General features: G+C 41.4%; 1 protein-coding gene across 1 annotated transcript; it reads left to right on the top strand.

Moving 5' to 3' along the window:
* Positions 1 to 2,329: 2,329 nt before the first annotated feature.
* Positions 2,330 to 15,408, top strand: LOC141431765 (uncharacterized). The gene is made up of 5 exons (XM_074092944.1): positions 2,330 to 2,427; positions 7,171 to 7,209; positions 7,487 to 12,055; positions 13,006 to 13,055; positions 13,723 to 15,408. Exons 1-5 carry the CDS (start codon positions 2,349 to 2,351, stop codon positions 15,406 to 15,408), a joined length of 6,423 nt encoding a protein of 2,140 aa, XP_073949045.1. The 5' UTR covers positions 2,330 to 2,348.
* The last annotated feature ends 1,715 nt before the right edge of the window (positions 15,409 to 17,123 follow it).

The raw sequence follows: 17,123 nt of genomic DNA, 5'->3' as shown, positions 1-17,123 counted from the left end.
AAGAGAACTTCGACCATTACATAGTAACCTAAACGCAGAAGAGTTTGCTCACGCAGAACAAGTGATACAACAGGCTCTTGCTCAAGCGGTCGCGCTCAACGCTGCCCGTGACACTCATGAATGTGAATGCTCCTTTGATCTGTGGCGGTGAACAAATAGTGAATAACGATGATAATTATTGTGAATATGTATGCGTAAGATCTGTAATGCCAGATGAAGTCTTTTTGGGTAATATTCGAAGAAAGAGAACTTTTCCGAAAAGTTTCTGCGGCTGTGGAAAGTGATTCACAGTGACAATAAAGCCAATTATTATTATTTATCACTGGCGGTGCAGGAAGTGGAAAATCCTTCGTCTTGAAATTACTCGTGAACCACAGTCAAAAGCCACCAGAGAACGTTATTCCCAAAGATAATCAATAACTGCGGTGGTTTCCTACAAACTTTAAAGTTGGATATTGAAGCACGAGTACGAGTTAAGGCGTAATATTTCCGTATCGGATGGGCTCGTGAATGGTACCATGGGCATTGCTAAGAAAATTAAATGGCCTGCTCTCCGAAGAGATCAATTAGAAGAAGGCGAGTTGCTTGAATCTGTGCTTATAAAATTTGATGACACGACTGTTGGCCTTAGAATAAAAGATAATGAGGGTTGTGTAGCAATCTCACCTGTTTGCACAACATTCCAAGTGCAATTAGGGTATGGAGATGTGGAACGGAGAATGTTGCCACTTATTTTAAGCTGGGCCGTGGCTGTCCACAAACTTCAAGGTACAACTCTTGATAAAGAGCATTTTTATTAAAACATTTACCTAGCAACGGCGTAAAGTTAAAAGTTGTCAGAAAGCAGTAGTCGATTTAGGAAAGAAGAATTTTGCAAAAGGACAGATTTATGTAGTTCTCAGTCGCGTGAAAACCTTAGAAGGCATTGTGTTATCTTATTTGGATGCAAATAAGCTTTTAAATCGACCCCATGATGAGAAAGCTTTAACAGAAATGATACGGTTGCGTAATCTTTCTAACAACAACTAGGTAGTTTTTTCTTTTTTCTTTGAGAATTGGTAAGTATTAATAATGTATTGTAATAATTATTATGACGACTCCTAATTACATATACATACAATCTGCTTTGTTCTTGTCTAATGTTTCTGTGATTACAGTTATAATTATAATTTTATTCTGTCGGTTCCAAAAAAAAATATTCTCAGTTTTTAGTGATTTGTAACCAAAATGCATCTCACAATAATTCCATTAAGCCCGAACACGGCTTAGTTACATTTTTTTATAACAGAGTTCCGGTGCCTACCTTTGTTCTTCAGCATCGGATCAGTTCGAAAAAAAAAACATTAAATTAAAGCTTCTTCTTTAGTCGCTTACCTACATTAATCGTAATCATTTATAGTCGCAGTGGAGCAGACGAGTCCTCGAATGGAGACCACGGACGGGAAAACGTAGTGTAGGGCGTCCTGAGGCACGGTGGACGGATGACCTTAAGAGGATCGCTGGCGGCAGATGGATGCGAGGGGTTGAAGACAGAGTGTTGTGAAGCGCCATGGAAGAGGCCTGCTGTAGGCTGCCAGTAGACTGCTGTAGGCTGATGATGATGATGATGATGATGATGATGATGGTGATGATGATGATGATGATTTATAGCCGCGCAAGCATTACATAGCTTTGAGGAGTTCTGTTGGACATCTGCAGTTTTGTTCATCAGGCAAAGTTCACCAAATTATTCATTTGAATGTTAATGCATGACTTGCTGTTAAAAAATGCCAAAATTGCTAGTGTGCTTATAAAATTTCAGGGTTGCCTTCGATTTCTCTAGGATCCCATCATCAGATCCTGATTTGTTGCCAATGGGATCACCTCGAAAGTGTGTTCTTTAAAACAAAAAAAGAATTTGGAAAATCGGTCCACAATTGGCGGAATAATCGCGTAACAAACATACCTACAAAAAAAACATACAGCCGAATTGAGAACCTTCTTTTTTTTTAAGTCGGTAAAAAATAGTAATTTTATTTTTCGATTGGAACCAGTATTAGAAGGTGCCTTGTAAACGTTCTCAGTTTCTTTATAAAATATCCTTCTCTAATTTCAGCAAATTTAAATAAAAAGCGAAACATACATAAATAGCACATAATTATACACGTGTTAGTTAGTTTTCGTGACAATTCTTTAAGAGCTTAAAGATCAATATATTTTATTGACACACGACTTAAATAAATAAATATCTCACGAATTATTTAATGCCGAAATAAAATTATTTATCGTTTTTTTTTTCATATAAATAAAGGGGTTGGTAGGGCTTCAATCACATCGGCATCAGTAGACGACGCACACAGTGGTACGAGATGTTCTGTATAAGACATTTGACCGTCCTCGCTCTCTTGGTACTGCCCATAATGGCAGTACCAAGCTTCTACCCAAGATGTAAGTACGCCTTTCGTATAACTTCACACTTGTATGCACTGTCTTTGATCGTAATCACAGAATATATAATAGTACAGAATGGCCACGCACCACCCCGCACCGGTGAGTTACCCCACCCCTCAAGCGCAGATTGCAGGAAAACCGCAGGAAAGCAGTCGAGTGCGCAACGCGATATATGTCGGCCGCACGGCACTAAGTTCAGGAGCAATCATTTTGCGAATACCCTCCCTACTTCCTTTTATAAACAAACAATTATTTCTGAAATTATCGCGATTAATACATGAAATAAGTACCTACCAAATAATTCATTTAAGTTTGTAGTCGTACATCTACTGTAAGTAATTGAAAATAATAATGCTAAAATACACAGACAGACACATTTTAAGTAGGTTTAAATAAATAGGTAAGATTAACGATTACATTTATTTGCACATCTAAGCCATACCTACATATAAGTACCTTTATATTTCATTGGCAGTACATACTTATAGTACTAGGGTTTTGCGATAGTCAGCCATGTGTATCTTACGCACACATTGACGCGTATACAGGCGTCGTCGTGCTTATCTAGATTCAAGAACGCGTATTTTGTACGTCGTGGCCGCCGTGTGTCGTAATGTCACTATGGTAACTTTTTTTTCCTTCCTCTTACTTAAAGTCTGATCATTTAGAATACGTCTTACCTATTATTTTTTCAGACATCAGTGCTCTTTCTTTTCAGCTTTTAGGGTTTCGTACTTACTCTAGAAATAAATCGTATACCTACCTAGTATGTCTGCCTATCTGTCTGTTTGTTCGCAGCTTATGTGAGAAGCACATAGCCTTTTTTCAGTGCAAGGATCCGTTTACTTTATTAAGCGTTGATAGCTTTTTTTACATTCAATAGTATTTTCCGACCCTGCAAGCTAAATGTTTATTTTTGGAGCTGTAAGCCAAAAACATGGCAGTACCTATTTACCGGATGTTCCTTCTAATAGAAACAGTAAGGTTTAGATTAGTTTTAAAGTTAGTCCTAAAATATTTACAGTTTCAGAAATATTAAACAGTTGGAAAATGAAAAGTGGTGAAATGAATCAGGTTGGCAAACGTTTTTCGCCAAAACATTAGTAAACCTTTGAGTCCTGACCCACCGTTGAATTTTCTCAAAGTGTCATAACAAATTCCCTTGCAAAGCAATGCGATGTCACTATGACTTTTTCTACGAAAATGCTTCACAGTGGGTCACGATACAGTTGGTTCGAGTGTACCTTAATCAGATTTTCTCACAAACTTCAATGTCCCACATTTTCCGATTCTATGGGATTTTCGAAAAATTCTTTAAAACTGCGGATAAATATCAACTGTAAAATCTGTGCACTAAGTTTCATCTATGGGCATTTCTATTTATCTACTATTCACATTCACATCTGGAGACCCTGTTTTTACAGCTCTGAGTCGTGGACTGAATCTACCTCCCAAATTTTGTTAAAATCGGAGAGGTTCTTGGCTGGTGGGTTAAAATAAAAGGTACGGCGTATCTTTTGATTGTGTTGGCTTAGAAGTTTGATTTTTTCATAGCTCCAAGGGACAGTAGATATGGATTTAGAGTATTTGATATGATTTTCAGCTTGATACCTCCACGGGTTCCTAAGAAAAAGGGTCTTGACAGACAGACAGACATACAGACGAACGAAAATGATCCTATAAGGGTTCCGTTTTTCCTTTTGAGGTACGGCACCCTAAAAATGACGTGTAAAAGTGCCCATTTACTCAATTAATTATTTCAATTTGAATTTGCTACATTCTGGATTCAATCCTTCGTCGTAAATAGGTACATAATTTTGCTCCCTTGTGACACAAAGAACTTGAACATTATTGAAGAATAGACTATATATGCCTCAGCGGAAATGGCAATTCGTGGATTCGTATTTATTAACTGTAGTCATCCACGAATTGCTTTTTCCCGGCCTCGGCAATAATGTTCTATTGTTTGTTGTGATTTAAATGCCTATGCAATTATTCTGACCTATTACGCATTTGTGACACTTAGCCAGGCTACCCAGAGGCTAACCGTACCTATCCCGTATCTCAACAAAAGTTTGTCAAGTTGTTCAGGAAGTCGAGGAAGTAGTCAAATAGGACATTGTGCATTAAGGGCCGAAGGTGGAGGGCTTTTAATGACTCGAGTTTGTAATCCCCTTACTGCCCGTGATGCACACAATGATTTTCATCACATTACGGGAAAAAAACATTCAAAGAATATAATTATTTTGTGTCTGAACACTTCAGACCTCGGCAAAAGAAAAACGCTAAGAAAAGAATTGAATAAAATAATGGCTACCCGCCACTTTATTCGTGTCATCTACCATAGATAATGCTAAGAACTGTGTTCATTACGTTAGTACTATTAAACTAAAAACTGGAATTCAAGACCAAAAAATCTACGACAGATATGTCACTGTTAAATCTCTCAAAGTCACTTCTGTCACTGTCAAATAAACTTTTCAGGTTTCGTCAACCTTTTTTAACAGTGATCACAAAATTCTATATTGCTCTCGTGTCTGACATTTTTTAATGCGCAAGTTGTCGCCGCGTGGTTTCTGGAATTTTGCTATCAAGTTGCAAAAACTACAATAACCGTACCTACAACGTGAAGAAGAAGAATATATTTATCTTTAATTTAACTGACATTGGCCTAAGCCTTAAGACCGCCATTGCGGGGAATAATAATAACCTTTTTTAATATGATTCCTTGTATTGTTATTAAATAAGGATTTTGTGAAAAAAAAAATTTACTTACTTATATTCAACTCTCAACTAACATTGAGACAATTTTATTCTAAGGAACATAAACAGGATAAGGTTGCGTTGTTCTACCACAATGTATGTGTGTGTGTATGATTAGCTAAATGTATGTAAAAAATTAAATCAAATATTAGTTTGATTTTATCTTAATTGTAAATTATTGCACCAAATGTTATGAATACCTGAAGAACAAGCACAATACCAGTTTTTCAACCAAAAATTACGAAATAATTAAGTTTTTATTCAGACGTCTAGTATTTACGTAAAAGTTAGTTAACAAAATTGCTTCTTTAAATTATAGAATCGAAATTACTAATAAAAATAATATTCTATCTTGTGTTTTAAAAAAAGGAATGTACTATTGTACACACACATTTTATTTCAGTGGCAACATTGTCGTAGATTTTTTGGTCTTGAATTCCAGTTTTAAGTATAGGCAGCCCACATTATACAGCCAGATGCTGCCAACATGTAAAAAAAATATTTACTAAAATTATTGCAAAATAATTTGATATAAATTTAAAATATAAAAATAACGTAGTTTCATGAAGCTGAGATAATTTTGTGGTGTAAAATTGGGTTATAGCTAAGTTTTAAAAATATTTTCATCACACCTGTTCGTAAACAGTGTCGCAACATGCAGGCTAACTTGGTTGCAACTTGCCACCCCCTGAATAAAACCCAAGGGCCTTTTTATTGAGTATAACGACAAAGGGCGTTATGAGTTGTTGCGTGTACTGCGGCTGGCCGCGCAGCTGCTGTACACGGTGCTGCACGCCAGTACCCTCACGCAGCTCGGGCGCACTGCTGCGGGGGGAAAGTAATACGAGATTATAACAATTTATTTTCTAATTCATAATATATACGCTCACTTTATATAAACTCGTTTAATATCTAATTTTGTAAGGTAAGTATTTCGTTGTTTATATTATATAATATCAATTGATATAACGATTAAAGCATATACTCGTAATGTTCATAACACCTAAGATTTAAAAATTATTATTCATTAAAAACTTTGATGCAAGCAATCAATCAAGCATGGCATTAATTTTTTCCTCTCTGTTAAAAAAAAACCTAACTAGCGTAGCTCCCGCCGTAGCCTTCTGAACCTAACCTATCCAAGTCGCTTCTGCTCAGTTTCGTCATGCTCGCTCGCTTCGCTCGCTCGCCGCCACATAATTTAACATTTACACATATTATTACATATCATGAGTGATATACCTAATGTATGTAATGTTAAAAGAAATTAGTCCATATAAATCGTATATAGATTGAAGTTATATAAAAATAACGTTATATAATTTAAGCGTTATACGTTAAAAATATACTTTTTGCTGTTATAGCTAACGTTCATTATATCTTGCGATCGTTATAAATATGAAATTAGATATTTTGTAGTTATATCTCGTGGGACGCACACGCTGCGGGAGCGGGGTGGCGGCGGGGTGCTGGCGCAGCACCCCGCCGGTTCTGGTTCTGCGCCAGCGGTATATGCAATTTTGGCAAAATAATATTTTTTGTCTTACAAATATACAATTTCACTCACAAATATGACGAAAAACATTGTATATCGCGCGTGTGGTACTAGAATTACGAATATCGACTCAAGTCTTCGACTTCGGGCTATTAATAGACTCGTTCGTAATTCCTTATTTACCGCTCTTAAGACACAATGTTTTATTTTTTATTTTATTTTATATTATTAATTTGGGGCATCAACAGCAATACAGTACATTATAATGGGACTTAGGTACTAAACAGAAAGCCAATAACAGATGTCCACAGAAATACAGTTGGCGAATCATACTTAAAACAGTTTAAACTAACACAGGCAACAAGTATTGTTAGTGAGTCCACAAGACTATGATCTCCTATTAACTTAGGTAATTACCTACTTCTTATCGTTAGGATGTAGGTCAAGTTTTAAGAAGAGTAAGAGTATTCTTTAATTTCCAGTTTATATGCCAGGATTCCCGTCACTGCCAATAGCGCCAGGTATGTATGTACTGTAATTAATTATTAACGTTACGACCATTATTCATTTTATTTATCGCCCTCCCAACCTAAGTACTGCAGTTCTTCCTTAATACACATATATTATGTACTAGCTTTTGCTTTGGCCCATAAACTATCTCTATGCCAAAAATCACTTCGATTCGTTGTTCCGTTTCGACGTTAAAGACGGACAAACATACAAACACACACACACACTTTTACATTTATAATATTAGTATGGATTTGTCTTTGATATGTAACATTTGTTTTGCTGCAGCGGGAAGTTTCTCGTTCGCTGGTGCCTCAGCTAATTCTGGTGCTGGTGGAGCAACATCTGCCGCTGTTTCCTCAGCTGCTTCAAGTGCTGGTGGAGCAACATCTGCTGCTGGTTCCTCAGCTACTTCTGGTGCTAGTGGCGTAGCATCTGCTGCTGGTTCTTCAGCTGCTTCTGGTTCCTCAGCTGCTTCTGGTGCTAGTGGCGTAGCATCTGCTGCTGGTTCTTCAGCTGCTTCTGGTGCTAGTGGCGTAGCATCTGCTGCTGGTTCTTCAGCTGCTTCTGGTGCTAGTGGCGTAATATCTACTGTTGTTTCCTCAGCTGCTTCTGGTGCTAGTGGCGTAACATCTGCTGCTGGTTCCTCAGCTACTTCTGGTGCTAGTGGCGTAACATCTGCTGCTGGTTCCTCAGCTGCTTCTGGTGCAAGTGGCGTAACATCTGCTGCTGGTTCCTCAGCTGCTTCTGGTGCAAGTGGCGTAACATCTTATGCTGGTTCATCAGCTGCTTCTGGTGCTAGTGGCGTAACATCTGCTGCTGGTTCCTCAGCTGCTTCTGGTGCTAGTGGCGTAACATCTGCTGCTGGTTCCTCAGCTGCTTCTGGTGCCAGTGGCGTAACATCTGCTGCTGGTTCCTCAGCTACTTCTGGTGCTGGAAGCGCAACATCTGCTACTGGTGCTGCTTCTGGTGCTAGTGGCGTAATATCTGGCGCAGGGTCAGGATCAGATTCTGGCACTGGTGGAGGTTCTGGATCGGGATTGGGATCTGGTTCCGGTTCTGGCGGCGGCTCTGGTTCTGGCTCTGGTGGGGGCTCTGGTTCCGGATCGGGCTCTGGTGCCGCATCTGGCAGTGCTTCTGGTTCCGGTTCTGGTGCAGAGTTGGGATCTGGTTCCGGCGCTGGTCAAGGCTCTGGATCTGGGTCGGGATCCGGTTCTGGTAGCGGCTCTAGCTTTGGCGGTGGCTCTGGTTCTGGCTCTGGCTCCGGATCAGGTTCCGGTTCTGGTAGCGGCTCTGGTTCTGGCAGCGGCACTGGTTCTGGCTCTGGCTCTGGATCGGGCTCTGGTTCTGGTAGCGGCTCTGGTTCTGGTAGCGGCTCTGGTTCTGGTAGCGGCTCTGGTTCTGGTAGCGGTGCTGGTTCTGGCAGCGGCTCTGGTTTTGGCTCTGGTTACGGATCAGGTTCCGGTTCTGGTAGCGGCTCTGGTTCTGGCAGCGGCTCTGGTTCTGGCAGTGGCTCTGGTTTTGGCTCCGGTTACGGTTCAGGTTCCGGTTCTGGTAGTGGCTCTGGTTCCGGATTAGGTTCCGGTTCTGGTAGCGGCTCTGGTTCTGGCAGCGGCTCTGGTTCTGGTAGCGGTGCTGGTTCTGGCAGCGGCTCTGGTTTTGGTTCTGGTTACGGATCAGGTTCCGGTTCTGGTAGCGGCTCTGGTTCTGGCAGCGGCTCTGGTTCTGGTAGCGGTGCTGGTTCTGGCAGCGGCTCTGGTTTTGGCTCTGGTTACGGATCAGGTTCCGGTTCTGGTAGCGGCTCTGGTTCTGGCAGTGGCTCTGGTTCTGGCAGCGGCTCTGGTTCTGGTAGCGGTGCTGGTTCTGGCAGCGGCTCTGGTTTTGGCTCTGGTTCCGGATCAGGTTCCGGTTCTGGTAGCGGCTCTGGTTCTGGCAGCGGCTCTGGTTCTGGTAGCGGTGCTGGTTCTGGCAGCGGCATTGGTTTTGGCTCTGGTTACGGATCAGGTTTCGGTTCTGGTAGCGGCTCTGGTTCTGGCAGCGGCTCTGGTTCTGGCAGTGGCTCTGGTTTTGGCTCCGGTTACGGTTCAGGTTCCGGTTCTGGTAGCGGCTCTGGTTCCGGATCAGGTTCCGGTTCTGGTAGCGGCTCTGGTTCTGGCAGCGGCTCTGGTTCTGGTAGCGGTGCTGGTTCTGGCAGCGGCTCTGGTTTTGGTTCTGGTTACGGATCAGGTTCCGGTTCTGGTAGCGGCTCTGGTTCTGGCAGCGGCTCTGGTGCTGGTAGCGGTGCTGGTTCTGGCAGCGGCTCTGGTTTTGGCTCTGGTTACGGATCAGGTTCCGGTTCTGGTAGCGGCTCTGGTTCTGGCAGCGGCTCTGGTTCTGGCAGTGGCTCTGGTTTTGGCTCCGGTTACGGTTCAGGTTTTGGTTCTGGTAGCGGCTCTGGTTCCGGATCAGGTTCCGGTTCTGGTAGCGGCTCTGGTTCTGGCAGCGGCTCGGGTTCTGGCAGCGGTGCTGGTTCTGGCAGCGGCTCTGGTTTTGGTTCTGGTTACGGATCAGGTTCCGGTTCTGGTAGCGGCTCTGGTTCTGGCAGCGGTTTTGGTTCTGGTAGCGGTGCTGGTTCTGGCAGCGGCTCTGGTTCTGGTAGCGGTGCTGGTTCTGGCAGCGGCTCTGGTTTTGGTTCTGGTTACGGATCAGGTTCCGGTTCTGGTAGCGGCTCTGGTTCTGGCAGTGGCTCTGGTTCTGGTAGCGGTGCTGGTTCTGGCAGCGGCTCTGGTTTTGGCTCTGGTTACGGATCAGGTTCCGGTTCTGGTAGCGGCTCTGGTTCTGGCAGCGGCTCTGGTTCTGGCAGTGGCTCTGGTTTTGGCTCCGGTTACGGTTCAGGTTCCGGTTCTGGTAACGGCTCTGGTTCCGGATCAGGTTCCGGTTCTGGTAGCGGCTCTGGTTCTGGCAGCGGCTCTGGTTTTGGTTCTGGTTACGGATCAGGTTCCGGTTCTGGTAGCGGCTCTGGTTCTGGCAGCGGCTCTGGTTCTGGTAGCGGTGCTGGTTCTGGCAGCGGCTCTGGTTTTGGCTCTGGTTACGGATCAGGTTCCGGTTCTGGTAGCGGCTCTGGTTCTGGCAGCGGCTCTGGTTCTGGCAGTGGCTCTGGTTTTGGCTCCGGTTACGGTTCAGGTTCCGGTTCTGGTAACGGCTCTGGTTCCGGATCAGGTTCCGGTTCTGGTAGCGGCTCTGGTTCTGGCAGCGGCTCTGGTTTTGGTTCTGGTTACGGATCAGGTTCCAATTCTGGTAGCGGCTCTGGTTCTGGCAGCGGCTCTGGTTCTGGTAGCGGTGCTGGTTCTGGCAGCGGCTCTGGTTTTGGCTCTGGTTACGGATCAGGTTCCGGTTCTGGTAGCGGCTCTGGTTCTGGCAGCGGCTCTGGTTCTGGCAGTGGCTCTGGTTTTGGCTCCGGTTACGGTTCAGGTTTTGGTTCTGGTAGCGGCTCTGGTTCCGGATCAGGTTCCGGTTCTGGTAGCGGCTCTGGTTCTGGCAGCGGCTCTGGTTCTGGTAGCGGTGCTGGTTCTGGCAGCGGCTCTGGTTTTGGTTCTGGTTACGGATCAGGTTCCGGTTCTGGTAGCGGCTCTGGTTCTGGCAGCGGCTCTGGTTCTGGTAGCGGTGCTGGTTCTGGCAGCGGCTCTGGTTTTGGCTCTGGTTACGGATCAGGTTCTGGTTCTGGTAGCGGCTCTGGTTCTGGCAGCGGCTCTGGTTCTGGCAGTGGCTCTGGTTTTGGCTCCGGTTACGGTTCAGGTTCCGGTTCTGGTAGCAGCTCTGGTTCCGGTTCTGGTAGCGGCTCTGGTTCTGGCAGCGGCTCTGGTTCTGGTAGCGGTGCTGGTTCTGGCAGCGGCTCTGGTTTTGGCTCTGGTTACGGATCAGGTTCCGGTTCTGGTAGCGGCTCTGGTTCTGGCAGTGGCTCTGGTTTTGGCTCCGGTTACGGTTCAGGTTCCGGTTCTGGTAGCGGCTCTGGTTCCGGATCAGGTTCCGGTTCTGGTAGCGGCTCTGGTTCTGGCAGCGGCTCTGGTTCTGGTAGCGGTGCTGGTTCTGGCAGCGGCTCTGGTTTTGGTTCTGGTTACGGATCAGGTTCCGGTTCTGGTAGCGGCTCTGGTTCTGGCAGCGGCTCTGGTTCTGGTAGCGGTGCTGGTTCTGGCAGCGGCTCTGGTTTTGGCTCTGGTTACGGATCAGGTTCCGGTTCTGGCAGCGGCTCTGGTTCTGGCAGTGGCTCTGGTTTTGGCTCCGGTTACGGTTCAGGTTCCGGTTTTGGTAGCGGCTCTGGTTCCGGATCAGGTTCCGGTTCTGGTAGCGGCTCTGGTTCTGGCAGCGGCTCTGGTTCTGGCTCCGGTTACGGTTCAGGTTCCGGTTCTGGTAGCGGCTCTGGTTCCGGATCAGGTTCCGGTTCTGGTAGCGGCTCTGGTTCTGGCAGCGGCTCTGGTTCTGGTAGCGGTGCGGGTTCTGGCAGCGGCTCTGGTTTTGGCTCTGGTTACGGATCAGGTTCCGATTCTGGTAGCGGCTCTGGTTCTGGTAGCGGCTCTGGTTCTGGTAGCGGTGCTGGTTCTGGCAGCGGCTCTGGTTCTGGCGCTGGCTCTGGATTGGGATCTGGTGGAGCCAGTGGAGGTGGCGCTGGCGCATCAGCAGGTGGCATCGGAAGTGCTGGAGGCAGTGGAATAAACGCTGCGTCTGCGGCCAGCGCTGTAGGAGCTGGTGGTGGTACTGCAGCAGCAGGGGCCAGCGGAAAGGCTGGAGGCAGTGAAACAAGCGCTGCGTCTGCGGCCAGCGCTGCAGGAGCTGGTGGCGGTACTGCAGCAGCAGGGGCCGGCGGAAGTTCTTCAGCTACTGGTACGTTTGTGCTCCTCTGGCTTGCTCGTCCAAACATTTAAATTTTACCCTACCAAGGACAACGAATGCTGAACGGCCTAGCATCAGCCTCACATCGGATACGCCTCAGTATGAATGTGGATAAGACCAAAATTATGGTCAACGACCGCGTTGATCCGAGGCCCGTCATCGTCAAATCGTCAATGTCTGAAAACAAAAGTTTTCAACCAGTGCGTCCTACCCGTCATAACATACGGAGCTGAAACGTGGACACTCACAGTACGGCTAATCCACCACTTCAAGGTCGCTCAGCGAGCTATGGAACGAGCTATGCTTGGAGTTTCTCTGAAGGATAGAATCCGCAACGAGGCTATCCGACACAGAACTAAGGTCATCGACATAGCTCAGAGAATTAGCAAGTTGAAGTGGCAGTGGGCTGGTATGGAGTAAACGATTTCTTGAGTGGAAACCGCGTTTTGGCAAACGTAGTGCAGGGCGCCCTCCGGCCAGGTGGAGTGATGATTTGCGAAAGGCTGCTGGTAGGAGCTAGATGCGTCTAGCCAAGGATAGGGCGCAATGGCGCTCTTTGAGGGAGGCCTATGTCCAACAGCGGACTGCTATAGGCTGATGATGATGATGATAAGGACAACACCTTTTTAACAACAACTATGCAAATATGAACTAAACATTAGCTTGTAAAGTTTAGCGAGAACGATAATTTAATCTGCATGAATTGATTGACAGATGGACAAATTTAAAACAGTGAGAAATAAACAAAGGGTAATCAATGCTGAATTTCAGTATTACGTCTAGTTCATTCCTTACACCGTTTCAATAAATTAAATAAGGACATTGTTTTGAATAAAATTTCCCTGTATGTTGCCACACTGTGCCTTTAAGTTTTTCATGATTATGTTTACCAATTATTTATTTGATAAAAGGCATTGCCAATCACTTTCATTTTATTTTAGACACGCAGAAGAATCGTCATAAACGTGCTGTAGTTGGTCTGGTAAAACACGTAAGTAAACTTTAATTTAATATTTTGCTAAATTAATTTGCGTTTGCGTGAGGATTACGAGTTCAAGACAAAAATCAATTTAAATATTTTATACATCGACATCACATCGGTTGTAAGTTTTAACAAAAAGTAGTCAAATTGCAATAAGGACTTTACTTACAGTCTCATGTACTTAACTATTTTTTTTTAATCATTAGTCCCAAAACTGTTCAAATGTACAAGTGGTAGATTTGATGATTCAATATTTATTTTTAGTCAGTCGACTTGTGTGGCAGTAATTGAAATTCCGGTATTTTAATATATACCATTCGAAATACTCTAAATTTACACCGTTTTTCATTTAACGTTATATGTAAGACATCCAGGCCACGGTTCATGTTTTTAGACTCAGCCATTGAGATTTCGGAACTTAACCTCGAGAATATGGGATAAAAAGTAGCCCGTGTGTTATACAAGATATTTGATATATTTTTTACTCAATTTCATCGAAATTTGTTCAGCCATTTTCACGTGAAGGAGTAACAAATACATAAGTAGCAAGCGCACATACTTCCGAACTTTAACATTTAAAATATAAGTAGCAAAAAATCATAAAGAGATGAACAGCAAAACCAAATAATGATTCATTTTAGTTAATATCTAATGTATATTTATTCCCTTATTTCAGGTACTGTTGGGACCGTCAAAAGACAATAATAAAAAGGATACGTCTATCGAACAAAAACGAAGAGAGCAAGCTCTTCAAGAGCAGGAACTTAAAATAAAAAAAGAACAAATCGAAAAAGAACAATACTTAAATGAAACGGAACTCAAAATATTAGAAGAACAGAAACAAGCTAAAAAAGATCAAAAAGAAGAAAAACGTATATTTAATGAAGACCTACTACGTACCGAAAAAGCGTTAAAAGAAAAAGAGCGCAAAATAAACGAAGACCTAGAAAACGAAAAAAGAGAACTTAAAGAGAAGAAGCCAAAATTCAAAGACGAACAAAAAAGAAAAGAAAACGAGCAGAAACAAAAAGAAATAAAACAAAAAGAGGGGCAAGAAAAGGAAACCAAGGAACGACAAGAAACAGCACATAAAATAAAAGAAGTGCAAGAAAAACAAGACAAAATACTTAAAGAAAAAGAATTTAAGATTAAGGAAGAAAAAGTGCAAAAAGAAATAAAAGGTGAGCAAGAAAAAAAAGTTGAAACAGAAAAGGAAAATGAAAAGAGAATTAAACAAGAACATGAAAGACAAGAGCAAGTTCAAAAAAATAATATTACAGCAAAAATCCAACAAGAAAGTATACATAAAGCAAAGGAGGATTTAGAACAAAAAGTGCAAGTGCAAAAAGAACAGGTACAAAAAGAAAAGGAAAAACAAATAGAAAAAGAGCAAAATGTCATCGCTAGTACAGAAAAAAAAATTAAAATAAAAGAAGAGTACGAACTGAAAGTACAAGCGCTCAAAGAAATGGAAATAAAACTCAAAGAAGAGCATGATCAAAAAGAACGCATACAAAGAGAAAAGGAAGAACTAATTAAAAAAGAGCAGGATCGCAAAGAAAAAGAATTATTAGACAAAAAGCTCAATATCAAAGCTCAACTCGAACGACAGGAAAAAGAACTCAAGGAAAAGGAACTCAAAATTAACGAAGAATATAAACAAGTTCTTATTCTAAAAGAAGAGGAGCAAAAGGCTAAAAAGGAGCTAGAACAAAAAGAACGTGTACAAAAAGAAAAAGAACGGCAGATAAAGGAAGAACAAGATCGCAAAGAAAAAGCACTAATCGAAAAAGAACTTAATATCAAAGCACAACTTGAACGTCAACAGGCAGAGCTCAAGGAAAATGAACTAAAAATTAAGGAAAAATATGAACAAAAGGAACGAGCTCTAAAAGAAAAAGAACGGAAATTAAGGGAAGAGCAAAAACGGAACGGAACGGAAGAACACGACTTAACAGAAAAAATGCTCTATGAAAAAGAACGCCAAATAAAGAACTTGCAAGAACGAATAGAAATTGAGCTCAAAGAAAAAGAACTCAAAATAAAAGAGGAGCAAGAGCAGAAAGCAAAACTGCTTAAGGAAATAAATCAACAAAAGGAAAAGGAAATCCTGAAGGGAAAAGAAAACATAGAAAAGAAAGAAGAGAACTTAAGCGAAATGAAACAAAAAATTGAGGAAAATATAAAACAAGAAGAAAAACTGTTGACTGATAAAAAAGTAGTCATGAAGGAAGAGCGAAAACCATTAGAAGAAGAGAAAAAAGTTAAACCAAAGTTTTCGTTCAAAAAATACTTTAAAGATCTAGCAATTGATATAGAAACCTCTGCAATTCATCATTTAACACAATTAATTGAAATTTAAAAGATTTGATTAAAATAAATAGGAATTATACCGAACTGACTTCATATACTTAGTATTTATTAGATTTTACTTGACGATAGGTTTTGCAATTGTGTTGTGATACATGATTGATTTTGATTTTTTTTTTAATTATTGTACGGTCTACATCATATAATAGTAGATTGTACAACATGCATGATACGAGTCATTTTAACCGAGACAATTATATAGCCATCCGAGCTGGTCCGTCGAGGGGAAAATGGATTTAATGCTCGAGTTTACACTGGTTTTCATGTCGATTGGGAGGAAATTAAATAACAACAGTGGAAACAATAATTGTTCACTTGTTTTATATTTCATGCAATGCTATATAAATAATTATTTAGTTTTGTTTATTATTATTATAATTTAAAAAAATATAAAAAAAACTTATTTTTTATTTGTGGCTGTTGGCACCTAATTACCTTGGTCTTAGACGAAGATTTTACTTTATGCACTAGAGCATTTTATGTCGCCAAGATCCAGCATCAATAGTTACATACGAACTTTACGAGCATGTAAAGTGAAAAAATATTTATTTCAATTAAAGTGGACCAATGATTAAATTTATACTTCGAAAATTATTATTGTAGTTTAATAAATATTATTTTAGACATGTTAATCAGAAAGCATACATAATTAATGTAGAATTTTAATTGTGAAGTATAAATTAGTTAGTTTTTTGTTAAATTAAATTGATGTATTTAGCACATGTGTAGCAATAAAGCGAAAAATTCCGTCAAATGTTTCGAACATAGCACTAACTTCTAGTTCACAAGATCGGGTTGTCGTCAGGTAAACCAATGCTACACGCATCATTATTAATATTTATTTTCATGAAACTTAAAGGCACTTTGTGTTTCAGTTATTAACAGTATGTATTAAATAATGTCCTCACATTATTTTTATCTTTTTTCCAGGGGCATCTGTTTCTGCTTCCGCTGCGTCAGGAAGCGGATATGTGTTACCGGGTATATTTAAACAATTGTTTATTTACTTGTAATTTTCTAATCTTATATCTTATATTTGTCCTGTTTTGTCATCAAAGGTCTTATTCACTGAAGCCTGTGCTACACCCACTTGTAGTTTCATGTTTAAATGATAATGAGGGGTTCTTGATGCCGTTAGTCTTGCTTGCAAATTATTAAGTCATTCAACCAATCAGAAGAACTTGTCACAGAAATCTTCATTATTGCTATCAAGTTATTTGCACAAAATTTACAATCTGTATGCAAGTGTGTTCTTACCTTGACGCGTATGCCGTCACGACCGCATCTGACATACAATATTATCTTTCCATAGTCTACTAGTGCTGTTTGTGACACACAACATACTTGTGATTATTGCTCAGTCGTATTATTTCGACAGTTTTTGTTTCACTGTTCTATTTTAAATCAAAGTTTAGTTTCATTTTTATTTCAGGAATGTAAGTATATTTATCGGAATAAACGAAGAGTTCTGAGATCTTTTCGGCAGTGTGACAAAACATAGCTTAGGTATAAAAAAATTAAGGAGAAAATAAAATACCTATTATTTTAAATAATCACAATATTTTTACGCGTACCTACTTAGATTTAAATTGCTTTTGATGCCTTTTTCTTTTATTGCCCTAACGATCCTTAATGAAGACACAATTTGTCATTTTATTTGAAAATAATATGATATGGACTTGATAGGTCCTTACGAATCCAATTGGT

This window comes from Choristoneura fumiferana, chromosome 10 (genome assembly GCF_025370935.1).
Source record: "Choristoneura fumiferana chromosome 10, NRCan_CFum_1, whole genome shotgun sequence".
In the NCBI taxonomy this organism is placed as follows: Eukaryota; Metazoa; Arthropoda; class Insecta; order Lepidoptera; family Tortricidae; genus Choristoneura; species Choristoneura fumiferana.
The sequence above is the reverse complement of the archived record's forward strand: the minus strand, read 5'-3'. Positions and strand labels throughout refer to the sequence as shown.